The sequence below is a fragment of the Mauremys reevesii genome, linkage group 1 (genome assembly GCF_016161935.1).
Source record: "Mauremys reevesii isolate NIE-2019 linkage group 1, ASM1616193v1, whole genome shotgun sequence".
NCBI lineage: Eukaryota > Metazoa > Chordata > Testudines > Geoemydidae > Mauremys > Mauremys reevesii.
Window position 1 is genome coordinate 331,371,786 of NC_052623.1, and position 27,686 is coordinate 331,399,471.

Genomic DNA, 27,686 nt, shown 5'->3' on the forward strand with positions numbered 1-27,686 from the left:
TCTATTACATAAAGCTAAAATGTTGTCATATGTACAAATACATTGTGTCTTCAGCCAAAGCCTGAGAAAAAAACTAAAACAGATTTTACACCCTTCAAAATCTCTCCACATTTTACATGTAATGAACAGCCTTTGAAGATACAGAACAAAGGAAAGAAAGACAATTGGCATCAAGATATAGCAGGAGTTGGAAACTAAGTGGAGTCAGTAGCCAACCATGTTAAAATTCTGGCTGTCTTCTCCCCTTTTTTGGCAGAAAGAAGCCTATGGTAACTTTCGTAACTTTTCAGCGATCTATCAGCATGGTAGGATTTTTTTTAAAATGTTGCCAGCTCTTTGAAACTAGTGAAGATGCCAAGCTTCAAATGGTAAACACTCCTTTACAGAACATTGGCAGAGAATGGAAAAAGTCCATATCAGTTTAGGAAAAAGAATTTAGAGTAAATCTACTTTTTTTATCCAACCATTAATAATGGTATTACAGACCATAGCTAGTCCAATAAATGTCAAGGCATTACCGCAAGACAGTACTTAATGTGCGTACTGTTACACCTATGTAATGTTTAAAAATAATACTTATGACTTATGCAGTGCTTTTCGTAACTTCATACATTTGTGCACACTTTTCAAATTTTTCTTGCACTTAGCTTTCATATATCCATGCAACCACTGAGTACTGTCCTCATTTCACATATTGAGAGGTGACAGCAGAGAGGTTACCCACAGAGGCAGCACCAGTTGTAACCAGGTTTAGAGTTCAAGATTTCCCAATTCCCTTGAGAGGCAGTTCAAAGTAGCAGAGTGAAAAATGCACACTCAGAAACATAACAAAACCCACTATTTGAAACACTGCCCACCAGAGAATCTAAAGAGCAACATAGGACCTAATGTTTATTTATTAAGCATCCCTCCTGCTAAGATGCTCTGTATGCCGCACAGACAATTAAAATGCAATAATAACAGATATGCAAGAATGAAATCATCATAGAATATGTGACTTACAAACAAAACACTGCCTCCCCCGACCAAATCCTAAAAGCCAAGCACCACATGAAAAGCTCTAATAGTATTTAGAGATGGTATATGATCTCAGTCTCAGCTCGAGGGGAGTCAGTATTTCATTTTTCCTTTTTTAAAAGGCCACAGTATGAAGATGACTAAAAGAAACACAACACTAATTAAAATGACTGAAAGAAGGCAACCCAGTACAGAGAAGGGACCTAGAAAAGGACATCTTTACATACTAATTCTGTTCTGCATCTAAGTACCATAAAACCAAATCCTCCTTACAGTATTCTTCCTGGTTTTACCACAGCGGCCATCTGGTCTTTTACTAAACTGCTTTGTGAGAGATGTTTGCATGAACATTTTCAGATCATTGATCTTTGAATATATTAGTCAGAGGGCCTGGTCACAAAGGGCCCAAAAATTCTAGAGGCAGGGACTAAAGCCTGATGGTCAGGACCCAAAAGGATCAGTTTGTAATTCTGGCACCAAGACACTGAAAAATACACTATGCCTAACACGGAGTACAAGATTAGTATTGCGCTATTGCAAAAAATAGGCTTAAAGTATTTGGGGAGTAATAATAAAGTAATACAATTCTGCTTTGTTCTGCTTTTATTCATGCCTCATTATAATATTTGATAGACCACACAGAAAAAGAATGACTATCAACTGAGTAAATAGCATCAGATGACAGAGCTTGACAAATTCACACAATGTTATATATTGCTGTAAGAATGATATACAGTAAACAGTTTGCGGACTAAACAAGTGGCCTGATCTGGATTCAGTGACAAGCAATGAAGTGCGTATTATTTTGACGTGTGCTTTAAACTGCTAGGAAATCTAAACAAAGGTCAACAGCATGAAAGCTATCAGCAACTCAATCCAAAGAATAAAGGTGGATTTGATAAATCAGTTTCACATCTAGGGAACATGATCAGATGCATAAGCCATGTGACAAGAGATATGGAAAAATAAAAGATGCAGGTTGCAGAGATGTGAGTGAGTCATTCAACAGTAACTAGTGATTGCAACAGAGGGTTGCTAGCATGGCGACCACTCCCCATGCATTTACAATTTTAAACTTATCTGCTTGAGCTAATGTTGAAGAAGTACTTTCTCAGCGTTGCTGTTTTCAATTATGCTCATACAGGTTTTTACACAATACTAAAGATCACAAGAATGCAAGAAATGTACCCTTCTATCCCATACCGTTTTGTCTCCTGCAATGTCCTTAAATTGCCTGCTATGGGGAGCAGCTAAGTTACTAGATACTATTGATGCAAATAACTTCATGTAACATTCTGGCTCTGACCTCAGTGGGTAAGTGGTTAACAGTGACTGCTCTCTTTTATCCAAATTATCTCTGTCAAGTTTCAACCCTTCTGCTGTTGAATCCTGTATAAGACGATTCAAGTTGTCAAAATCTAAACTTAAAAGGCATTATTTTAAATGTGGGCACCTATTGTAAGTTGAACATACCAAATTTGCTCAAAATTACATGTTTTAATGTACAAATTGGTTAACTGTGCATACCAACATGCACAGTTACCACACACAAATGCATGTTTTGCAGGCAACATGAATGAGGACAATTTTTGTAGATGCAGCTTAGGTGCTATTAGTTGAGAATTTTATCCAAATGTATTAGTGTTCCACTCTGGCAAATAAGTTTTTAAATGAACTGGTAAGTTGTTTTACTCTTGAGATGTTTAGATCCCTGATACAGAGACCACCACTGTCAAATGTCATGTTCCTGGGCCAACTATGGAGGTAGGAGAACTTCTCAACTACACAGTTACAGAATTTTTTTAAAATGGGCAAAACAAAGTATGTTTCCCTAATCTCGTTCTCTGAAATGGCAGAACTCTTTTAGTTGAAACTTTCCAAAACAAAACCAGACCACTTAACCTGAAGCAGAAACTTGGCATGAAAAATTTCAGGCCAAACAGTCAGGTAAAGATATAAGCAAATGAAAACAAGGTCTTATAATGAAAACTAGTGGTTTGAGCATTGGCCTGCTAAACCCAGGGTTGTGAGTTTAATCCTTGAGGGGGCCACTTAGGGATCTGGGGCAAAAATCAGTACTTGGTCCTGCTAGAGAGGGCAGGGGGCTGGACTCTATGACCTTTTGGAGTCCCTTCCAGTTCTGTGAGACAGGTATATCTCCATATATTTATTTTTTATTTATTTTACATTAACTATAGACAGTGCTACTAGTTCTGCCTATATCACGTTCCTAGAAGTGACCATTTTGATTGAGTTTAAGTGTGATGTTAATGCCATTATACAAGAATGCTTAGCTAACAACTAAAATTCATAAGGCATTCAGAATTTTACGCTTTAGTTTCTCATGTGACTATGTTGGATTAGCCACTTCATGTTAAACCATTAACTATAATGCTTTTACTATTTCATATTTGGAGGGGCAATGAACAGAACAGCATTCTTCTCTTTTTAAAAGAGCACAGCAACTATATGTCTTTTTGCTTTCCGTAATAATTTCTGACAAAACGTTACAAATTCACTTTAGTTTCTAAAAATTACATGTGCCATATTATATATTTAAAAACTAACCAACTGTGAAGTTAGGCACATTTGATTGCTCCTAAATTAAAGTCTTAAAGGGGTATACCTATTATTGTCAACTGTGCCCTGAAGCAGAAATTGCAGCTGAACAAATATACTCCTTATGATAAATTTAAAAATTGCTTTCATTCTTAGCGCCTCGCTGCACATTGTTTTCATTCTTAAAGGGCCCTGTGTACTTCAGCTTAATGTATTTAAATGTGTGTGTGTGTAGGCAAAATAAAGAGTCAGTTGTTTATTTTACTTTTCTTTAGAAGATCGTGTTGATCAAAGTAGAATTCAGAGCCTTATTTTCATTTTGTTCACTTTCATTAGAATCTAACAGTATTCCCCAAGTAATCTCTCACCTGTTAGGCTACCAAGCGTAAGTTTCCGGCGGCCCACTTTTTCAACAAGCCAGACTCCCACTAGTGTGAAAAGGAAGTTTGTAAATGCTGTCACTGCAGCCAGCCAGATTGCAAGACTGTCATCTTGAACCCCCGACATCTGTAAAATGGTTGCACTGTAGTACCTGTAAAATGAACAAGAGTCAAATGTAAGTACCACCACTGATTTGACCTTTGCTTAAATCACAGATTACGTAATACAGTTTAAGGCCAGAAGGGACCATTAGATCATCTAGTCTGACCTCCCGTATGACAGGCCACAGAATCCCACCCAGTTACCCCAGTACTGAGCCCAGTAGCTTGTGTTTGGCTAATGCATAGCTTCTAGAAAGGCATCCAAGTCTTGATTTGAAGTCTTCCAAGAGATGGAGAATCCACTACTTCCTTTGGTAGTTTGTTCAAATGGTTAATCACTCTGTGTTAAAAAGTTAAACATGTTTTAGCTAAAGTGAAGTGGAGAATGGTCTTTATCCTCAAGGAGAGAACACACTGCTGAGAGATTTCATAACCTTTCAAAGTGCTTTAAACAGAGCCACACAAATACATTCAGTGCCATTTCATGGGAAGAAGTTTTTCAGCAGCAAAAAAACACAAAACAAAAACTCCAGCTGCTTGCTCACTGACAAGGAAAACAATGCATCACAATTCACAAGGGGGAAGAAAAGAACATCAATCATTACATTAACTTGTAGAATCACTGGTCCTTGACCCTTGTGATAAATAGCATTTTTGTGCATTGGAAAAGGGAGGATAGTGTGTTGGCATCGAAAGAGGAAAAGTCAATGAAAAACTCAGGAGAAATACATCACTGCTCTATTTAACCAAAACTCCCCATTATCCAAACTTCACTTAAGCTTTGCCCAGTTTATCTCATTTATTTTAAATGTCCCAAACACTTTGGGTAAAATTGTTATTGAAAATTGACGAACAAAAGCTAATAATTGATTTTGGAGTATGTGTTTAAATTGCATTTGCCAGTTGTAATTCCAGTTCTAATTTTGTAATGGGAGAGCACTGAGTGTTTGGAATTTACCTCTTTTTCAATATTTAAATATGTGAAGGATGAGAGATAACCAAGAGCAAGGAAGAAGGGATGATGTGCAGGGACACACCCTTGTTCTGGTGGAGAGGAGACTAACGAGCTCTTCTGGACCTGTTCAGCATTAACGAGGCGCACCTGAAAGGCTTGCTCTGCCTGGAGGAGGGGGGAGCTTAAAAAGGGAAAACCTGCCACAGGAAGGGGTGGTGAACAGGAGGAGGGCTGCTACATCACAGAGATGGATCAGCCAAGAGGGAGACAGTTGCAGGCCCCACTGCCCCAAAACTGCACAGACCAGCTGCAAAGCAGGACACCAAATAGGAGGGGCTGGAGGCAGACCCTAATAAAAGACAATGGACTCACTGATGGACCAAGCCCAGAGAGCTGAACTGAGTAAGACTGTCTGAGAGACAGGCCACCGTTCCCTGTCTTTGCTTTCACGTGCATTCCCCCCTCTCATAAGTGAGAGGGAAAGGAAAGGACCTTTCGTTTGCCTGTTTGTTTTGCTTAGAGCAGTGGTTCTCAACCAGAGGTCTGGGGCCCACTGAGGGGCCACGTGCAGGTTTCAGGGGGTCTGCCAAGCAGGGCTGGCATTAGACCTGCTGGGGCGTAGGGCAGAAAGCCAAAGCCCCCACCACCTGCGGCTCCAAGTCCCGCCACCCGGGGCTGAAGCTGAAGCCTGAGCAACTTAGCTTTGCAGGACCCCCTGTGGCATGGGGCACCGGGCAGTTGCCCTGCTTTTTACCCCCTAATGCTGGCCCTGGCTTTTATATGCAGAAAAAGTTGTTGTGGCACAGGTGGGCCGTGGAGTTTTTATAGCATGTTGGGGGGGGGGGAGAAGGGGGGGCACCTTGGAAAGAAAAAGAAAAAGGTTGAGAACCCCTGGCTCAGTGAACCCCACCTATGCTACGAACTAGGGGCAAGGACTTTAGAAATGAAGTGGTGTCTGGAGGAGGTTCGGGAGCCTCTACCCCCCACAGATGAAATGAAGAAATAAAAATTGTGAGGTTTCACTATTGTAAAAGAGCAAGATGGCAACCCTAATGAATGCAGACACAGCAACGGGAGGAGCAGGACAGATGTCTTTTGAGAGCAGCAGTAATGGCTCCTCTTCCTTTGGACTCCAGAAGTTCAGCATCAGGAACAAACTCTGATACTACTACTGTTGACAGCTGACATTAGCAATGCTGACACTAACCATTCATTTAGTAAGTACAATTTAGGATAGGACTCAGGATTAGGAATCATCTGTCATCACTAATCATATAGCATTTACTAACAGAACATTAATCGAGGTCACAGCCATACTACTAGCCTGCCACCAATTTTCTGCTAGTTTTATCTTGGTTTGCTTCTGAAATATCTGTTTTGTTGTGTGAAGGCTCAGAAGCTGGTATTGCACACTAGGCTCAAGTGCCAACTAGCAATTTATTTCTGTATTTATTTATTTACAGTGATGGGCCTAGGTTCCTGATCCCTGTTCTCTATCTTATTTTGATACTTGTTTGTATTTAAAAAAGCAGTCTTCTTTCAAAAAAAAGGTTCCTGAGAACCTTGAGCGATATCACAGGAAGCTGGTATAATTTCTATTTCTTTTTCAGAAAAAAATCAACATTTGCCCAGGAAACATAACAATTAGAGGTGTCAATTAAAATAGGCACAATTACAAAATAAGGAAGCCGTGCACATTTTTGCCCAAGTTTAATCAAATATATGGCTTGTATGCTTGTTTTTAAAGTTTTGGTGAGCTGTTTAATATTTCAACAAAATATGCAGTTTATTTTGCACAAACTCTTCCATCTTCATTTTCTTTTGTTAACCTGCACTGACTGAAGAATTGATTATTCAGTCATTCAAAAACTCCTTCAAATACATAACCGCTCTTCAGGTTTTGACACAGCAATCGCCAAACAAAATGTCAAAGCTCACCTTTGTAGTTTGCATTAAATGCCACCTCATTACTTTAATGCCCCAGCCTTCCAGCCTCTGAAATTTGGTGGTTCTGTTATTTTATGTTTAGGACAGCAAAGAGTTCTTATTTCCAGCAAACAACCTATGGCTAAGCATTCAGTGCAAATGTACCTTGCAGTAGTATAGAGTTTCTTTATAAATGAAATTATAGCATGGTCACATGAAATTAAGATATGAAACATTTAGGCCCTTTGAGTACCTACAGTGGCTGCCCTTCCCCATCACCTCAACACAAGCATCTGGCTCCTCATCTTTACAGCCCTTCCCTTAGCCCAAGGGTGGCCAGCCTGAGCCTGAGAAGAAGCCAGAATTTACCAATGTACATTGCCAAAGAGCCACAGTAATACGTCAGCAGCCCCCCCATCAGCTCCCCACCCTGCTCCCAGCACCTCCCACCCACCGGCAACCCCGCCGCTCAGAGCCTCCCCCTCCCTCCCTGCACCTCCCGATCAGCTGTTTTGTGGCACGCAGGAGGCTCGGAGCAGGGGTGGTGGTGGTGTGAGCGAAGACACGGCAGGCTCTGGGGAGGGGGTCGGGAAGGGGTGGAATGGGAGCAGGGCCTGTGGCAGAACCAGGGGTTGAGTTCTGAGCACCCCTCGGCACATTGGAAAGTTGGCGTCTGTAGTTCCAGCCCCAGAGTTGGTGTCTCCGACCAGGCCTAAGATAAAACTCACATTGACTTCAATGGGACCAGAATTTCAACCCATGAAGTAGTACATAAAAGCCTCTACTCTGTTCTCCTTCAAGTCCCTCCTTAAGATTCAATTCTCCTATGATGTCTACAGGAAATTGCCAGCTGTTAACAATTAGGTACAGACTTCTGATACTTATTTTCTGTTTAGTTTATTATTTAAAAACAAAAATCATCAGCTTGAAATGTTGTATGTTGGTGTGCACATACATGGCCTATACAAAGACATTCTCATGACTGTTCCCTTTATCCACTCTCCACGTTCCTTCCAGCTGCTTGTTGCACCCCCTTGTTTCATCTGTCTTCACTAGATGTTAAGCACTTATCTGAACCACCGAAGTTTCAGAGTTTGGATCAAAGGTTTCTATTGCATCTCATTTCTTGGTTACATAACTGCACTCAAAAACAAAACAATGTAAAACTTTAGCGCCTACAAGTCCACTTAGTGCTACTTGTTGTTCAGCCAATCACTGAGAGAAACCAGTTTGTTTAAATTTACAGGAGATAATGCTGCCCTCTTCTTGTTTACAATGTCACCTGAAAGTGAGAACAGGTGTTTGCATGGCACTGTTGTAGCTGGCATTGCAAGATATTTACGTGCCAGATGCACTAAAGATTCATATGCCTCTTCATGATTCGGCTATTGTTCCAGAAGACATGCTTCCATGCTTATGACGCTCGTTAAAAAAATAATGCATTAATTAAATTTGTGACTCAACTCCTTGGGGGAGAATTGTATGTCTCCTGCTCTGCTTTACCCATATTCTGCCATATATTTCATGGTATAGCAGTCTCAGATGATGACCCAGCACATGTTCATTTTGAGAACACTTTCACTGCAAATCTGACAAAATGCAAAGGAGATACCAATGTGAAATTTCTAAAGAAAGCTACAGCACTTGACCCAAGATTTAAGAATCTGAAGTGTCTTCCAAAATCTGATAGGGACAAGGTGTGGGGCATGCTTTCAGAAGTCTTAAATGAGCAACACTCTGATGTGGAAACTACAGAACCCAAAGCACCAAAAAAGAAAATCAACCTTCTGCTGGTGGCATCTGACTCAGATGGTGAAAATGAACATGCGTCAGTCTGTACTGCTTTGGACTGTTATCAAGCAGAACTTGTCATCAGCATGGACACATCTCCTCTGGAATGGTGGCTGAAGCATCAAGAGACATGAATCTTTAGCTCATCTCATATGTAAATATCTTGCAAAGCTGGCTACAACAGGTGACATTGTAAACAAGAAGCAGGCAGCATTATCTTCTGCAAATGTAAACAAACTTGTTTGTCTGAGCGATTGGCTGAACAAGAAGTAGGACTGATTGGACTTATAGGCTCTAAAGTTTTACATTGTTTTATTTTTGAATGCAGGTTTTTTTTGTACATAATTCTACCTTTGTAAGTTCAACTTTCATGATAAAGAGATTGCACGACGTACTTGTACTAGGTGAATTGAAAAATACTAAAAATAGTGCAAATAATTGTAATAAAAAATAAATATAAAATGAACACTGTACACTGTATTCTGTGTTGTAATTGAAATCAATATATTTGAAAATTTAGAAAACTTCCAAAAATATTTAAAGAAATGGTATTTTATTATTGTATAACAGCACGATTAATTGTGATTAATTTTTTTAATCGCGTGACAGCCCTAGTTTTGCAAAACCAAACCACGAGCCACCAAAGTTCAGGCATTGGTGTGTGGAAGCCTAATTAGTATAGAAGTTTTGGATTTGACCCAGCCCTAATATGGCATGGCAACATAATGGACTAAAAATCCCAGCATAAGTATCTGTTGGAGTCAGGCTATGAGAAATAAGAATTGTCTGAATTTAGCACTTGAGTCCATACTTCATTATTTCTCTATTGTCCACCTGTGCAGCTCTAACTGCTTATTAAATGTTACAAGCAATAGGTGATGACAGCCCATTTTAAATTCTTCCTGAAGAGGGGGAAAATCCACAAAGGTCAAGTCTTCATATTGTGTATTACAGACAACACTGAACTTGCACCCAATATTATAAAGGACATAAAAATCAATGTATAGGGCATAGTCTTTTAAAGTTTTTGTGGTTCTAGAATGTTTTTAAACATTCTAAAGCAAATGACAAAGGACAGTCTTTGAAACACATGTAATATTGTTGAAAGCAGATGAATGCAGAAAGGCAATCATACAATTATGTAAAGTTATGCACTCAAATACACATTAAAGTATCTTAAATAAGACATGATTTTTGAAGATGTGCCTCCTGAACTTGAAGAAAGCTGGCCTTTAATACATCACAATCTGCAAAGTCAAATGGCACATTGCTAATTCTATAAACACAAGCGGTTTTATATACACGTTATTTTAAAGCAATCCTCATAGAATGAAGTACTTGATATCCACACACAAATATATAGAGGGAGAGTTCAGCTCCTAATAAAACAATACATTTAATCTCTTTCCTCTACAGAGTTGACATTGTTCAAAATGACATCCTGCTGTACGGAAAGGCAAATCCTCATTTACAGCCAGGTCCCCAGACAATTTGTAATGCCTTAGACTTTCTTGCTTAGTCCATTTAACCAGTAGACAAAAAACCCTAATGTTTCAGGTTCTGTATCCTTCAATAAAAAAATGATGACAGCTGCCAGATTCTCAGCTTCCCAATTCTGCTTGCCCGTATCCTTTATGATGCACCACTCCAATCTATTCTGCAGAACAAGGTCATTCTTACAAATTCTGTGTGTAATGATGTTAGCCATTTTGGGGAGAAGACATAATTTGCAGTATTGGTAAAAAATAACGTATAGCTGTTCTTAAAACAAAAGCATCTTCCTCAGCATTTTAAAACGATCCTTGCTACAGTTTGGGTTAAAAAAAATACTTGATACCCGCACACTATTCAAGTAAACTACCCTCTCAACTGCAATAAAACAGCCCCATGCCTGGACAAGTGGGTCGAGAGGGAACTCAATTTTTTTTTTTTAAGGGTAGCCCCACTAACTGAGTTGACTCAGCCTGAGGCATTGTGATATTGCGAACAGAGCATTGGAAAACAAACAAATGAATTATTAAATACTGAAGAAAAATCCACAGTAGGGAAGATATATCAACAGATTCATGCACTCTGCCTCTGCAACTCCTGTGTGAGCATCAATGGGGTCCACTTGCTGTGTTTTATTAGTTTCTACACTAGTATAACTAAACTAATAGTAAATTGTCTATAAAACAAACAAAAAAAGAGGCTTAAATTCTTATTACTTAATAAAAAATTACTATCAAGACAGGTCTCTAATATTCAAGAAGATATATTAAGGTATTTTCTCATCTTTTCCTAGGCCCCCAAATTGATTTTCTTAAAAACAAAAACCAAGAACTCATTCCCAAATCTTACTTACAATGGGTCTGACAACTTCCAGAAGAGGGCCTCCATGGGGATGGGACTACCCACCCACAACAGGTCTGCACTGAGGAGCTTTTAGGCATTCAAGAAGCCTGTAACCCCAGAGATGCAAGCAGTCACTATTAAGATGGGATCACAGTTTATAATGAAAAATAAAGAATTAATGCTTTTTAATGCAAACACAGCAGTCACCTGAGGTCTGCGCCAAATGCACATTCCACCACCATTCTGCACTTGCTCAGCCTGTGTATTGAACAGATCCTGACCACTGTCCAGGCTGCCTGTGGTATGGCATGAGCCATGGCATCAACACAACCTTCGAGCAGCTTAGTGCACCTGCAACAAGATTCATCCCACCCAAAGAACTGATTTATTTACTATCTCCAAAACGCATCCAGGCTTACAGAAAGCTCCACTGATGGACTGTCCAAATACTCCTACATCCTGGCAGCACCCCGGGGGCACAATCTCAACAAGAACAATTTCTGCTGCAAAGCATAAGACAAAACATGAAGAGTAAGAAAAGGAATATTAATGCACAACAGAGTAGGTGTACAAATGCAGGGTACGTGGGTAAATACTGGAAGCAAGAGGAGGTGTTTAGATGTTGTTGGGTGGTCACAAGATCAGAGAAAGAAATAGCTAGGTTATAGCCACGGTATTTGGGTACTGCGTGCCACTCCTTGAGTTTGGGCATTTAGTAGAACAATTGCTGGGGAGAGGATGGTTACCTGGAATGTGATGTTACATTTCAGTAAAAGCACACATAAAAGAATATCCGATTACTTGTCAAGGTGTGGAAGGAAAGAGACCTCCAGAACATGAACAAAATAAGATTGCCCCACCCATGAGTGTGAACCAGGAATAACAGGCTGTAAACACACCTGCCTCTCTGGGATGTTTTGGGGATCACCCAGACCAGTAAGGGGTTCTGTCACCGCCTGCACTGTGACTCTTGGGGCTGTGCGGTTATGGCTCAGATCCCTGACACCAGTAGCAGCCCACAACGTAAATCTCACCCTGGCTTCCATCAGCCTAGTTACTCCTGGCAGGGTGACATGAACAGCCCTTCCAGTTCTGAGTCTCCCCAAATCAATCTACCCCAAGGTCTTAGCTACCAGACACTTGGACTGTTTCCCATTGGTTCATGTACCCTAAAGGCATGAAACCAGCCCCTCAGTCATCAGTTCTCTTTGGCACATAGACTCCATAGTTTGCAAAACTGAGACCTGCTTGAGAGAAAAACAAACAAAACATGTATTTAATAGAGAAACCACAGATTCAAAGATGGACTAGTAAGGGAAAGCAAATGTACACAAGTTACACTGAAAATAAACATTAAGGCACAACCTCAGGCTTTACACTTCTGTATTAGATAAAATCCCTTTTCTAATGCAAGTTACCTACTGTGTCTTTGAACAGCTTCCCAGCATACCCCCTAACTATAGGAGGGATTCCGCATTCACGGACAGCTTCCCACCTGAAGGCTGTTCCTCAGTGTCTGGACAAAAATCTCAGATTCAAGCCTCCTTTTAAAAAGCATTTTTCTTTTTCCTTTCTGTCTGCCCTCACCCCTCCACCTCCTGGCATGGTGACTCATAGGCTATGTCTACACTATGGAGCTTACAGCAGCACAGCTGTACCACTGCAGCTGTGCCCTTGTAAGGTCTCCTGTGTAGCCGCTTTATGCCAGTGGCAGAGAGCTCTCCTGCCAGCATAATTAAACCACCCCCAATGAGCAGCAGTAGCTATGTTGATGTCCACATGGGTACCTTTGTCCATTAAACTTTTGTTGGACAGGAGTGTGTTTTTTCACCCTCCTGAGGGACAAAAGTTTTACCCATAGAAGTGCTAGGGTAGACAAAGCCATAGTCATTCAGAATGGAGGAAATTCCCTCTTAAACGTGATTGCCTGGATGTCTTCCCATTAACTCTAATGGCCCATCATTGTCTTTTCCTGGGCTGGACAACAGATGGTTACTTGGAGCTGGTTTCATGTAAACACCTATCTTGGGAGGTGTCCCTCCCTACTGTCAGATTAGGTAAAATTACAACACATAATGAATGATCATCAAGTTTGAAATGTTCCAAGCTTTCATAAAAGACCTTATTTAATAGGCAAGAATACAGAATTCCCTCAGTAGGTTTAATTGTTCATTTTGGGGATTTAAACATTCTGTTCTCTCTTTAGGGTGTCTGGACCCTGACTGTCACACTCTCATTTTACTGATTCAAGCAAGAGCCAAACTACATAAAAACATTCATTAAAAATTTTCTAAGATGTTTCGTGTTTCCCTCTCAGCTACACATGTAAATGAGGATATATAATAGGCCTTCCTCATTATCTTCAGTGGGTCTCAATATATGCTTTTATATGTAAAAATACAAGACATGAAGAGTTTTATTATATTAGCATGTCATTTTTTTGAGAGGAAAGATCAAGCAGCTTTTAAATGTTGCCAACCTGAATAATTACATTGCAGCAAACGGCATTACAAAGTAAAGGTGGCTATAAAACTGCCAGAAAAATAAAACTGTTGCCCAGGAAGTATGGGAGAAGGCAGGAGAGGTGAGGAACCTACAGCTCTTCTAAGCTATGACCTTCTGGTTACCAGGAGTCCTGGTAGTGCCACATCTGCAGTAGAGTCCGAGGGAGATTTTCAAGTAAAACAAAAAACTGCTGCTGGTATTACTGAGCAGAAGGAGCAGTCAACTTATGACAGCAGGGGGATGTAAGGAGCTGCTGCGTATGAAGGGGTGGAAGTAGTGGGAATGAAAGCTGGACAAGGAGACACTTAGGGTTGCCAACTTTCTACTCGCACAAAACCGAACACCTGTACCCCTCCTCCTGCCCCTCCTCCAAAGATCTGCCCATGCCCCGCCCCTTCTCTGAGGCCCCGCCCACTCACTCCATCCCCCACTCCCTCTGTCACTCGCTTTCCCCACTCACTCACTCACTCACTTTCACCAGGCTGGCTCAGGGAGTGAGGGTACAGGAGGGGGTGAGAGCCCCGGCTGGGGGGTACAGACTTTGTGGTGGGGCCAGGGATGAGGCGTTTGGGGTGCAGGAGGGAGCTCTGGGCTGGGGGGTGGAGCTGAGGGGGGCTCCGTACTGAGGCAGGGGGTTGGCATGTGGGAGGAGATACGGGCTCTGGGCTGGGGTGTGGGTTCTGGGGTGGGGCCAGAAATTAGGGGTTCAGGGTGCGAAAGGGGGCTCTGGGCTGAGGCAGGGGGTTGGGGTGTGTGTGGTGGGTGAGGACTCCGCGGGGGGTGCAGGCTCTGGAGTGGGGATGGGGATGAGGGGTTTGGGTGCAAGAGAGTGCTCTGGGCTGGGATTGAGGGGTTCAGAAGGTGGGAGGGGGATCAGGGAAGGGACGGGGGTTGGGGCACGGTGGGAGGCTCAGAGGTGCAGGCTGCGGGTGGCACTTACCTCAAGCAGCTCCCGGCAGCAGCAGCATGTCCCCCCTCCAGCTCCTACGCGAAGGTGCGGCCAAGCGGCTCTGTGCACTGCCCTGTCCGCAGGCGCTGCCCACGCAGCTCCCATTGGCCACGGTTCCCAGCCAATGGGAGCTGCAGGGGTGGCACTTGGGATGGGGGCACCGTGTGGCTGCCCTTTCACATAGGAGCCGGAGGGGGGACATGCTGGGTGCTTCTTGGGAGCCGCAGGGCACGGAGGCTAGCAAGGAGCCTGCCAGCCCCTTTGTGCAGCGCCACCAACTGGACAGTCAATGGCCTGGTCAGCAGTGCTGACTGGAGCCATCAGAATCCCTTTTTGACTGGGTGTTCCAGTCAAAAACTGGACACCTGGTCACCCTAGAGCCACTGGAGTAGTTAGGAAGGAGCCAAAGAGGGCAGAAGCTGCAGTTGTGCATGCTGACTGAGGAGCAGCGTAGGACCTGGGAAAGGGAGCTAAGCATGGGGGTAAGGGACTACAGAGCTAGCAGGGAGAAGCTGCTCCTGGGCTGTATTTGTGTGAACAAAGGGTTTCAGTGCAATGGCAATGCAGCAGTCCTTTGGACACGTGACCCCTATGCCCAGCTAAAGTGGTGTGTTGGGATAAAGGGGTTCATATTTCTACCTACATATCATGCATATCCCACTAGTATCTGAGACACTGCAGTGTCCACTTAGAAAAGATTGTATTACAGTGGATAAGGCATTAGACTGGTGATTAAGAGACCTAAATTCTTTTTCCTACTGACTTTGTGACCTTGGTCAAAACTTGTTTAACCTCTCTCGGCCCCTGTGTCTATCTTATCTCTTATTTAATATTGTTATGTACAACTGGGCCCTCATGTTGATTGGGATCTCTAGGCACTACTGTAATACACGTAAGGAACAAGAAGAACATTTGCTCAGCTATTGTGTGGTAACTGAGCAAAGTTTGCTTTTTAATGGGGTGGTGAGGCGCTAAATCTGCCTTTACCAGGAAAAGCTTTTCCAATTCTGAACTTCCACTAACTCAACTTGATGAAGATACAAAAAGGAAGGCCACTGAAAGAACATCTAACTTCATATTCTCTTTTAACATTAGTATGTGTAACAAACCTGGACATACATCCTGTAAAACTACCTTTTCATTATTCTGCCTCAGCACCAGTTTACAGATTACAGTATTAGTTTATCTAATAGGTTTGCAGCAGCCTCTAACTCCCCTACAAAAATATAATTTTCCCTCTTGTGTTTCATTGTGTAGTGGATAAATGCTTCAGATCCTTGTTTGTTTCCATATCAGAAGGTGCTGTAAACCTGCTAGGCATCATATAAACTCTATTCTCTCCATTAAAGATTTAAGTCTTTCTTTCTGTACATGATGAAAATTTTCTATTTATTATAACTACTTCAACCACCGTAAAATTACAGTTCATCCACATTTGGATTAGACTTTTGGATCACAATGGCAGCATGGTACTCACTGAAAGAGGAGAAAACAAATAGTCTATACTCTCCATTTAATTAACAGAACTTCAGATCAGACTAATATCCATTAAACTGATGTAGGAGCTACTGTTCAAAAATCCTTAATGCACCTGAACAACTAAATTAATTCTCTGGATTTCCACCTCGGTGAGAGTTACCCAGGCCAAAACCCAGATATATTAGTTTAATCTGATCTTGTCCAACTTCCTCCCACTCTATCAGTGCATTCCTCATATGCGTCTCTATTGTGTTTCCCTCTTATCATGCTGCCTCATTTCCAGACTATTATGCAGACACCCTCTCTGGAGATCACATTACCTGATTGCTTTCCTCTTTAGCATTTACATCTCTCTCCAATTCAAATTCTAAAATGTACCTTGCTACCTACAATTCTACCGTTATTATTTGGTTGCATTTTTCAGCTCCTAAAATCACCATCTTAACCCCTCTCTAAGTTTAAGTAGTACCTTATATCTGTGACTCAGCACCAAATATCAGACTCTGTACTGGACTGTAAAAACAGGAAAGCAATCGAGGACCTACCCTGAATACTAGGAAACATATTTTCAGATCCTGAAATATATTTTCATGATTTTTAAATGTGTCAAACAGGTACAGTACTTGTTGCACCAGAGAATATAAAATAAATGTATCTACAGAGAGACTTTCTTGGTGAACGTGATTTTATGGCTTATCTAAAACATAATTTGTCATATTTTATTATTCAGCATGACTGAGTAAATCCCAGATAGTCATTTCATCAGAGCAAAAGGGAACATTTTGTCATCTCCATTGTTGCCTCCCAAAAGACACTTAATACTTGCCTGTATCGATTATTAGTAAGCAGCTTTATGTATGTCTGTGGTATTCCTCGTGGCAGAAGTGAGCCACATCTCAATGATAATAATATAAAGGGGCTTCTTTATTCCATCTGTTGGACACAAACAAAACCCTGTAGTTCTCTGAACATAGGGTAATATAAAGGACAAAGCAAGTATCCTACACACCATGTAGATAATACAAGATATTCTCACGCCCATCTGTAGAATAGTATAACCTGTACTTAAAATTCCCCCATGGCAAATTGAGATGAACTAGAGAATATACATGTTCCATTCTAGTCAATTTAACACAAAGACAAAGTTAACCTCTTTAAGGCTCTGACCCTGCAATTTATTGACTTCAGTGGGGCTCTATGTGGGCACAAGAGCCCTCTCTTGCGCAATAAGCGGCAGGATCAGGGCTTACTGTAGTATGCAAAAGGCTACACAACTGCTCTCACCAGATTACATGGACTCTGCAGACCCCTGGGGGTCCCTGAGGGTACTCCAGGGGATCCATGGGCCCCAGTCATCAACTCCTCCCCCTCCCTCTATCTCCCGGAGGCTACTGAAGCCAAACTGGGAAATTTTAGGCCTAAAAGTATGGCAGCGCAGTGGGGCTAAGGCGGACTCCCTGCCTGTCCTAACACCACGCCATTCCTGGAATTGGCCAGCACGCCCCTGTGGCTCCTGGGGGGAGCAGAGGGCCAGGAACTGTGGCCAATGGGAACTGCAGGGGCGGTGCCTGTGGGCAGGGGCAACGTGCGGCGACCCCCTGGTCCTCCCGCCTAGAAGCCATTGCCAGAGAGACGTGCTGGTCGCTTTCAGGAGCCGTCCGAGGTAAGTGCCACCCGCACCCTGCACCCAAACTCCCTCCCAGAGTCTGCACCCCTCATCCCCTCCTGCACCCAAACTCCCTCCCAGAGCCCAAACTGCTTCCTACACCTCCTCTTGCATCCAAACTTCCTCCCAGAGTCTGCACCCCTCACCCCCTCCCTCATCCCAACTCCCTCCCAGAGCTCACACCGCTTCCTGCACCCCCTCTTGCACCCAAACTCCCTCCCAGAGCCCACCTCCCCCGCACCTAAACTCCCTCTCAGAGCCTGTACCCCACACCCCTTCCCGCACCCAAACACCCTGCCCCAGACTGGTGAAAGTGAGTGAGGGTGGGGGAGAGCAAGCAATGGAGGGAGGGGGGGATGGAGTGAGAGGGGGTTGGAAAGAGGTGGGGCAGAGTGGGGTCTTGGGGGAAGGGGTGGAATGGGGGCGGGGCCTGGGCTGGGTAGGGGTGCTTGGGGGTCCCCAAATTTTTTTAAATCAAAATGGGGGTCCTCGGGTTGCTAAAGTTTGAGAACCACAGCATTCGAACATTCTACACCCCGCACCCCTGGCGGCAGGGATTGGGCTTCTGTGAATTTTTGGTTATTGCTTGTGACTTTTACTAAAAATAACCATGACAAAATCTCAACTTTAATTATCTATATCTAGGATATACTGTAGATACTGGAAAAATAAGAACAAAGTCATTTGTAAAAACTGTAATGATCACCTTTTACTTTAAAAAAGAAAAGGAGAGGGAGAGGGAGTATTCAAACAGACAAACAAACAAATAAAACAATCAGAAAATCCAGAAGAGGATGCACTTGAAATATTTTTTATATTTTATCAATCCTTGCAGTATCAGCAATTTCATTTTTTTAGGGACAAAAACAAAAAAAATATACCTTCTTAATTTTTTTTTTTTTATTTGCAAATAACCATTATATATTACTAAACTGAAAGAAAAAAAAAATTTTTTCTTTTTTTGTTTTTTTTTTTGTTTTGTGTGTGTTTGGATATAGTCAATTTCCCTTACAGGCTCAGACATTTTCTCCCATTTGTGTGAGTCTTTTACACAGTAAAAGGGGAGAAAAGGATCTTTTTTTTTTTAAAGGTAGGAAAATGTGATTGTGAAATAAAATGGTCAGGGGGACTTAGAATCAAATGTAGCGCCTTAAATCATTTTTAACTCTTAAAAAAACCCAACAGGATTTCAAGTTGATGACGTCCCTCAATATTTAGCCAAAGAATCCTAAAGTTAAACCAATTAAAGAAATGTGTTCACTCAGAGCAAGAAATGAAAGAATGATTGTAAAGACCAAGCAGCAGCATTTGGAATTAAATGCAAGCACCAGGGGTCAACACAGTCATGACAAAAGGAATGAGATGACATTTTCAGATTATAAGCAGCTCGGTTTGACCATTTATTACCCACTGCCATGAGTCTTAGCATGATGCAAATCTCAATTTTTTCTTCTTCTCTTCTATAAATTAGTCTATTTTTGTAATTCTCACTTAATAATATATTACCTAGCTCTTATACAGTGGTTTTCATCAGTAGATCTCAAAGTGTTTTACAAAGGAGATGATTTAGCATAATTTCTGCCAATTTATTCAGCAAAGAACTAGGTTGCAGTGACTCCAGCTTCAATACATACTGTATCTATGTAATGAAGCTGCATTGTATGTAATATACATTTTATATTGCGTGCAAAAAAACTATGTTAAAAGAATGCTAAGGTTACAAAGCCAGGCCCTAAAAAGTTAGGCTGCTTGTACAACCTTAATTTGGCACCTTGTGCGAATGCAAGATAATCACAGAAATGTAGAGCCAGAAAGAACCTTGCAAGATATCTAGTTCAGCAATCTGTGCTGAGGCAGGACTGAGTATACCTAGGCATAGGCGCTGACTTCCCCTCTGCCCGGTGGGTGCTCGACCCCCCCCCCGGTCCGCCTCTTCCTGCCCCTGCACCGCCCTTGTCCCACCCCCATTCCACCCCTTCCACCAAGTCCTCGCCCCTGCCCTGCCTCTTCTCTGCCTCCTCCTCTGAGTGCGCTGCATCCCCGCTCCTCTCCCTCCCTCCCAGAAAGTCCTAAGCGCCGCCAAACAGCTGTTGGTGGTGGGCGGGAAGTGCAGGGATGGGGAGGAGCAGGGACATGGCACACTCGGAGAAGGAGACAAGGAGGGAGTGGGAGCAGGGGGAGCTTGGCTGCTAGTGGGAGTGGAGCACCTGCTAATTTTTCCCCATGGGTGCTCCAGCCTCGGAGCACCCACGGAGTCGGCGCCTATTTACCTAGACCATCCTGGCACATGTTTGTTTAATGTGTCCTTAACTATCTCCAGTGACGGGGATTCCACAACCTCCCTTGGTAAAATTTTCCAGAGCTTAACTACCTTTATAGTTAGAGAGTTTTTCTTAATATGTAACTTAAAGCTCCCATGCTGCTGATTAAGCCCATTGCTTCTTGTCTTATATTCAGTGGACATGGAAAACAATTGCTCATTATCTTCTACAACAGCCCTTAATATATTTGAAGACTCTATCAAGTCCCCCTTCAGTCTTCTTTTCTCAAGATGAAATATAACCAATTCTTTTAACCTTTCCTCACGTCATATTTTACTCCTGGTGGTATTGTGTGCCAAAAAATTAAAAATTCTGCAACAAAAATTTAAAAATTCTATGCACAATATTTTAAAATTGTTCAAAATTCTGCATATTTTATTTGTCAAAATAACATGTTATATTATTGTTACAGTTATAACATTATAACAATGTTAAAACATTGTTACAGTTTCGATTATTTTTGGTCATTTATTTCAAAATACCTGTCAGCAAGTATGTCTGTAACAATACAGACAACAATAAAGATTCAGAAAATATTTTTTGACAAATAGATTCCTTACCAGGCGTATTAATACAGAACTCTGAGTAATAATTCATTTAAACTACAATACAGAACCATATTTCCCACACCCCTCAGAAGCAGTGCAAAGGGTTGAGGGAGTCAGGGGTAATGGAGGAGCTGAGGGAGAGGGAAGTAAATTGCCGGGAAGGAGCCTGGGTGTGAACTTGGAAGGTTGTTGGGTATAGGTAGGAAAAGTATGGAACAGGTTTCTGCGGGGGGGCGGGGAGGGATTATTAGGGAGCTTCCCCCATGCAGACCCTGGCTGACCCCTAGCCTCTCCCAGTCAGTCAGGCACATCTGCCCCATCCCCATGTGTCTCTGTGCTCTCATCCAGCCATCCCCAGTCCCTGTCCCCTCTCCCCTGTGTCTATGTGCCCCCACCCAGCCACCCCCTGTCCCTATGTAGCTCTGCACCTCCCTCCCCCCGTGGCCTTGTGCCTCTGTAACCCACACACCTCCTGGATGTGGTGTTCTGTCCCATCTAGAGGCACCAAGACCACTCAGAGAGAGAGAGAGAGAGAGAGATATTAATGAGTTTGCTCTACAGCCTTAGCTAACAGCCAGTTGGCTTTTGGCTCATGCACTAAGCTCCAGGAGTCCCAGGTTCGATTCCACCTACTGATGACCGGGGTCTGTCGGCGTTACACCTCCACACCCATTCAGCCTCTGCCCCAGTCTGTCCTCCACCACTAGCCCTTGTGAGCCCGTCTGAAACTCCCCCTCAGCGCTCCATGCTGTCTGTATCCCCATAGCCCCTGTTTCCTAACCTGGCCAGCTGCAAAGGTGGCTCTGCAGGCTCTTACTCTTCCCTCCATGGCCAGGGGCTGCTGTAGTGTTCTATCACCACAGCACTCTCTGGTGGGCAAAAGGTGAAACTGCAGCAACATATTGGCAGAAGCTTTTTTCTGTGCAAAAAAATTAGAAATTTGTGAGGCTCATTAAATATGCCCGTGCACAGTAGCGCAGAATTTCCCCAGGAGTAATATTTTAGGAAAAATAATTACTTTCATGGAACGAAAAGAATTTATACCAGTAAAGATTTACTTCCCTGAAAGGAGGCTGATTTATATTTACCATTACGAACATGAAAGGTGATAGTTTAAATAACACACATACAGCGTCAAAAGCAAAAAATATAGAATTCTTAAGCATTTATAAACAGCATAAATAAACACCATGGACCCTGCACACAGAATTCTGTTTTCCTAATGAAATCATCCACCTGATCAACACCATTCTCTTAGAGGCACAACAAACATATTTAATAGTCTAGTGACACTGCAAATATTAGTTTATATGTAAAATCTTATTAATATTCACTCCTTTTTTCAACTTTAATTAAAATCTGATGCATCAGGAATGTTTATCTTGCATAGTTTAACTTTTTTAGAACAAAGCTTGTGGAAATGTTTGTAATTAATTCTCACAAAATGGTTATCAAATAGTTAATGGAACTTTGTAATTTACACCACAGCACCAAAGAATCAAAGGAATGAAGACATACTCGAAGACGTAGAGCTAAGCATCTTCTGGGGTGACCACCCTCTCTAGCGATCCAGGAATGTTATGGGTTTGAGGTCCTGACTGGGTTTGCAGAAATTGGTAATCTGATCCAGATCTGAAGAGCTTCCTTTGTCACGTAGCAGTGCACCAGACTATTGACAATTTTAGTGCTGGGGAAGCCAGCAGCTGCTTTGTGTTATGGTACTGGTGGCCTCCCTCTTCTCTCCAACCTCTATGGTTATCATTACCATAGACAGAGTGGGCAGGGAGGATGGTGCTCCTGTATGTGTGTAGACCAGAGCCAAAGAGGAGCATGCATTAGAGGCCTGATAGAAAGCCATTTGAAGTCAATGGAAAATCTACCACTAACTTTACCAGGCTTTGGATTAGGCCCTAAATACTTCCCTCACAACTTCCCAGCCCAGCTAGGAGACAGGCAACATAGTGCATGTGCACTGCTGGAAGGGAGGGGAGGTGGATGTAAAAAGAAGACTCCAGTCTATCTGGGAGCACTGCATGAGGGACACCAGCTACCAGCACAGGAGTCCCTGGCTCTGAGCTAGCAGGGAAAGGCAGTGTTACATGATAAAGTACTCCTGCCCGTTCCTCTGGGTTCAGTAACTCAGGAGACCGACTCTGCATAAAGGGATTCTAGCAAGAAAGAAGACAAAAGCAGAGGAAAATATATTATTTAGGACCTGAGGCTGGAGATAAAGGGAGAGGAACAGAGAAAGCAATTAATACTGTGGAGGGAAGAAGATGGGGGGGGACATCTTCTAGGGATGTTATGCTGACAAAGACTATTGCACCACAGCAAGGAGAGTGTCCCAGTTTCTCATTTCAAATATTATATTATTAGGGTTGACAACTTTCTACTGGCACAAAGCCAAACACTCTTGCCCCACCCCCTGCCCTGCCCCTCCTCCAATGCCACACCCCTTCTCCAAGGCCCCACCCCAACTCACTCCATCCCCCCTCCCTCTGTCACTCACTCTCCCCACCCTCACTTACTGGCCAGGAATGAGAGGTTTGGTGTGTAGAAGGGGGCTCCAGGCTGGGGGGTGAAGCCAAGGAGTTTGGAGTATGGGAGGGAGGTCTGGGCTGAGGCAGGGGGTTGGAGTGTGGGAGGGCGTACAGGCTCTGGGCTGGGGGTGTGGGTTCTGGGGTGGAGCCAGAAATGAGGGGTTCAGGGTGCAGGAGAGAGCTCCAGGCTGGGACCAAGGTTGAGGACAGGAGCGGGATCAGGGATGGGGTGGGGGTTCGGGTGCAGGGGATGTGAGGTCTCCAGCTGGGGTGCAGGCTCTGGGGTAGGGCTGGGGATGAGGGGTTTGGGGTGCAGGAGGGGGATCAGAGCTGGGACAGGGGGTTGGGGTGCAAGAGGGGCTCAGGGGTGCAAGCTCTGGGTGGCGCTTACCTCAAGCAGCTCCCAGAAGCAGCGGTATGTCCCCCCTTCAACTCCTACATGGAGACGCGGCCATGTGGCTCTGTTCGCTGCCCCATCTGCAGACACCGCCCTTGCAGCTCCCATTGGCCACAGTTCCCAGCCAATGGGAACTGCGGAGCCAACAATTGGGGCAGGGGCAGCGTGCAGAGCCCCCTGGCTGCCCTACCCATAGGAGCCGGAGAGGGGGACATGCTGCTGCTTCCGTGAGCTGCGCGGAGCCACAGCAGGCAGGGAGCCTGCCTTAGCCCTGCTGCACTGCCGACCGGACTTTTAATGGCAACCCAGCATCTCTTTTTGGTCAAAAACTGGACACCTGGCAATCCCATATATTATATTTTGTGTGTCTATATCTAATCTATCTATCTATCAACTCTACTCTTAACACTCTCTAACTTGCTGCTGCAAAACAGCAAGTACTTAGAACAAATATTGGCAAAATCTATCAACCAAGAATACTGTAAAATACTAGATGACTAATTACCATGCTCAAGACTTTTCATTTCTTGTATCTTAATGTAACATTTTATTTACCAATCTGTATAATTAACAACACTAAATGGGGATTTTCTTGTGTGTTTGAGGTTGCTCCTATCTATGCAACTTCAGCCCCTAGCTTTCAATTTTCCCCAGCCAGTTCCCTGATCTTTACTATAACTTCCTCAGAGGTCATAGCTGTACATACTCTCACTGATGGACCTACATCTTTGCAGTGGTTTGTGCTTTTCTGTTTTCCTGGGTCAGAGACACAGTGCAATCTGAGAAATCTCTCAGATGGGGAGGGCCCAGAAGTACATCATGCTCCAACAGACAAAAAACAGATACATTGACTCCACAGAATAACTCATCTACAAAAGGTAGAAGATCTTGTAGAGAGGGTTTCTGATCTTACAGGGATGGAACATATAGGAAAACTGTTGAGACCATGTGGAAGTGCAAATTGGGGAAGGAGAGATGGATCTAGTTCTGAAAAAGAACGTCCAAATAGCCCAGAAACTAACTGATGGAATTAGGTTTTAATCAGTTTTCATACACATCTCTAATACTTAGATATTTTCTACATTGAGTGCTCTAAAATATTTAACTCCAGAGAAAGAAGCATCATAAACATCATACAGGATGAATTTTTTATACATTACAAGAAGCCAGGAATATAAAATTTAAGGTTGCTACATGAATATTGATATGACCATGTCTGTGGTATACATTAAACAACATATGATCGGACACATGAACTGGATACATTCATCAAGAGAATGTTGAAAAATTTGAAAGGGTTCAGAAAAGAGCCAGAAGAATGATCTGAAGTCTGGAAAATGTGCCTTTTGGGAAGAGATTTAAGCAGCCCTAACTATTTAGCTTATCAAAGAGAAGGTTAAGAGATGATTTGATCACAGTCTATAAGTATCTGTATGAGGAAAAGACTTCTGACAGTAGAGGGTTCTTTAATGTAGCAGACAACTATAGCAAGATCCAATGGTTAGAAGCTGAAACTACACGTATTACGGGTGAGATATTTATCCTGGTTCCAGGTCACTGGGTAAAATGGATGGAGGAGCATAAAAGGACCTTAAAAGCCCTGGTTCCGGCCAGAGGAGTGTGTTCACAAAGTGGGCACTGTGGTAGACAACCTATCTTCAGAGGACCTGCTTGCAAGGCTCAGTGTAGAGGCTATGCTGGGGCACGGAAGGGCATGTCATGGGCTGGGCTGAAGCACACAGAGCTAATAGATTGGCCTCTCGGATTGTCTAAATTATGCTGGGGACTTCTCCAGCTGCTGGACCAGCCTAGAATCAGGGGGGAGTGCACACACGTGTGTGTGTTTGCGTGCACGGGCAGAAAAGTGCTTAAAGCCACCATAATCCCCCACTGCATGTAATTACCAATGGCAGTGGAACAAACTACATAAACTTTAATTCAGAGAACTTCCAAATGTGGCAGAAATTTTCTACTCATCCTGAATTAGTCTATGAGAGTGCAACTCAAAAATTTGCTGCCCCAATCCTATAGCCATTCTGAGAAAATTCTTGCTAATTCATTGGGACATTTGTCCATGTAAGGCATACAGAACAACATATCAAAGAACGTGTGTGAGTTTATGTGCACTACAGCAGAAGTCACTACAGACAAGTAAAGATTTCATAGTGCACATAATTGGACACAACACTCTTCTTAGTAACAGGCTGAAAATGTATCTTGGATTATTAAAGAGAAGGGGAATACTCCATAATTACTGGGAACTTATAAAGTACTTAAAATATTGATTATAACTGCATTTATCATAAAGAAAATATTACACTGAAAAGCAAATTTTCAACCTTATTTTTAGGTTGTTTTTTTGAAAAAAATAAAGGATCATTTCAGACTAGTGTAACCATCTGAATTCATCTCTTGCTGGTTGAGTACAATGGGTACAGGTTAGAACCCTTTTTGGAATAAATATTTTGGAAAAATGTCCAAACTTGGGTGTTCAATGTTAGGGTCCTCTATCCATATATGGGAACTTAAATAAAACTGCCCGTGTTTCAGAGATGTTGAGCATCCAGAGATACCCTGGAAGTAAAGGTTAAGTGCAAGTGCTCAGCATCTTTGAAAATCTGGCCACTTTTACCTACATGCCTAGAAATGGATTTAAAAGCCTCATTTTAGGCACCCAGGTTTGAAAAGATTGGCCATAGATTTAAGTATCAAGACATTTGCAAAATAACTCAGAAACATGCTGCACATAGACTTAACTTTGTTTCCCGCCCCCCCCCCCCAATATATATAAACTGTCCAGCAAACCTAAATATGTGCAATTGAATGCTAATTTGGCAGTGTTTGCTCCGGTTACTCATAATCTTAATAGTTGTATTCTGCTTTATCTATTCCAGCAGAGCAAGCAACAATCATGGGAGACCAAAAAACGATATCCTTGGTAGCTACAAGACCAGATACTAACTTCTAAAAGCTATGATCCAGCAAGATCTTCTGCCAGCAGTGGCATTGCCAATGGACCCAGGCTGTAAAACTAGCCTGGATAAAATAATATCATAGCGAAAAATTAGCCCCAAAATTTGAATCTTTGATATTTGAAAATACATAGCAAAATGTTTAACCTGTCTATAAGAGGTTTGGGTTTTTTTATATAGTGCCTTTAACCTTCCTCTTAATGATATCAACAGATGTTCAGAACACGACAAAGTGGCCCAGGTTTACTACCAACTTGATATGAAGATGGGTGCGAGTCACTTAATCTCTTTGCACCTTGGTTTTCTAACCTGTAAAATGGGTATAATGATGCTTATCCACTTGTAAAGAGGTCTAAGTTGAATGCAGCACTTATCATCCATAAGTGCTAAGTATAATCCTTACTACTATATAGTATTGAGAGGTAGGTAAACATGGTCAGAAAATAGCTCTGTGGCAGATAATTTAAAATCCAAGTACCTCTTTTTAGGAATATACGATAAAAGATATAACTGAAATAAGGAAAACATTACATGCTTCCTTTATGTCCACATCTTTTACATAGCCTGCCTATTATATATTAATTCAGAAATTGTAATACAAAGTATTTTTTAGAAAGTCCAGCTGTTCCTTGCATACACCAAAATTATCAGGGCTATATAAAGTACTATTTGAAGATTATTAGGAAGACATGAAAGAGGTCATTTCCAAACAAGGTGTAAGAATACAAATACAAGAGAAATACTTTATTTAAGAAAAACATACCTTACAGTTCATGACAGAAACATTTAAATGTCACAAGATCCATATTTGGTTAAACACAAAATGCTTGAATATCTTTGGCAATTAATTCAGCTACTAACTTCTCAGTCAGGGAACTTTAATTACTTTATATACTCCCATTATATAATCAAATTTTGTTCTTGTTTTCTTAACAACAAATCTTTGCAAATACTTTCATATGACAAATATATAGGGGAGGATTTAGTAACATGTTTATTCTGTGTATGAACTAACACAAAAAGTGTTGTTAGTACATCAACTTTTATATTCGTGTAACATCCTACTGACCTCATTTTGATCAGTTGTGAGTTTAAAATCTTTCCATATCTATATGGTCTTTAAAAGACACTCTGAATTTACAATTCAGTAAAACTGCTGTAACTAGCATGAAAGAAAACCTCAAGGCTTAAGATAAAATGACTTGCGTTAAATTCTTGCATAAAACATATGTATTGACAGATGAT

General features: G+C 42.2%; 1 protein-coding gene across 3 annotated transcripts in view; it reads right to left on the reverse strand.

The window, feature by feature from the left end:
- SLC2A13 (solute carrier family 2 member 13) overlaps positions 1–27,686 on the reverse strand; it is a 339,270-nt gene that overhangs the window by 119,527 nt on the left and 192,057 nt on the right. For all 3 annotated transcript variants that reach the window (XR_005591534.1, XM_039516186.1, XM_039516175.1), the window contains exon 5: positions 3,945–4,108. Coding sequence is in view for 2 of the 3 variants with exons in the window: in XM_039516186.1 (XP_039372120.1) it covers positions 3,945–4,108 (164 nt within the window). In the remaining variant the exon portion in view is untranslated. The remainder of the gene's footprint in view (positions 1–3,944; positions 4,109–27,686) is intronic.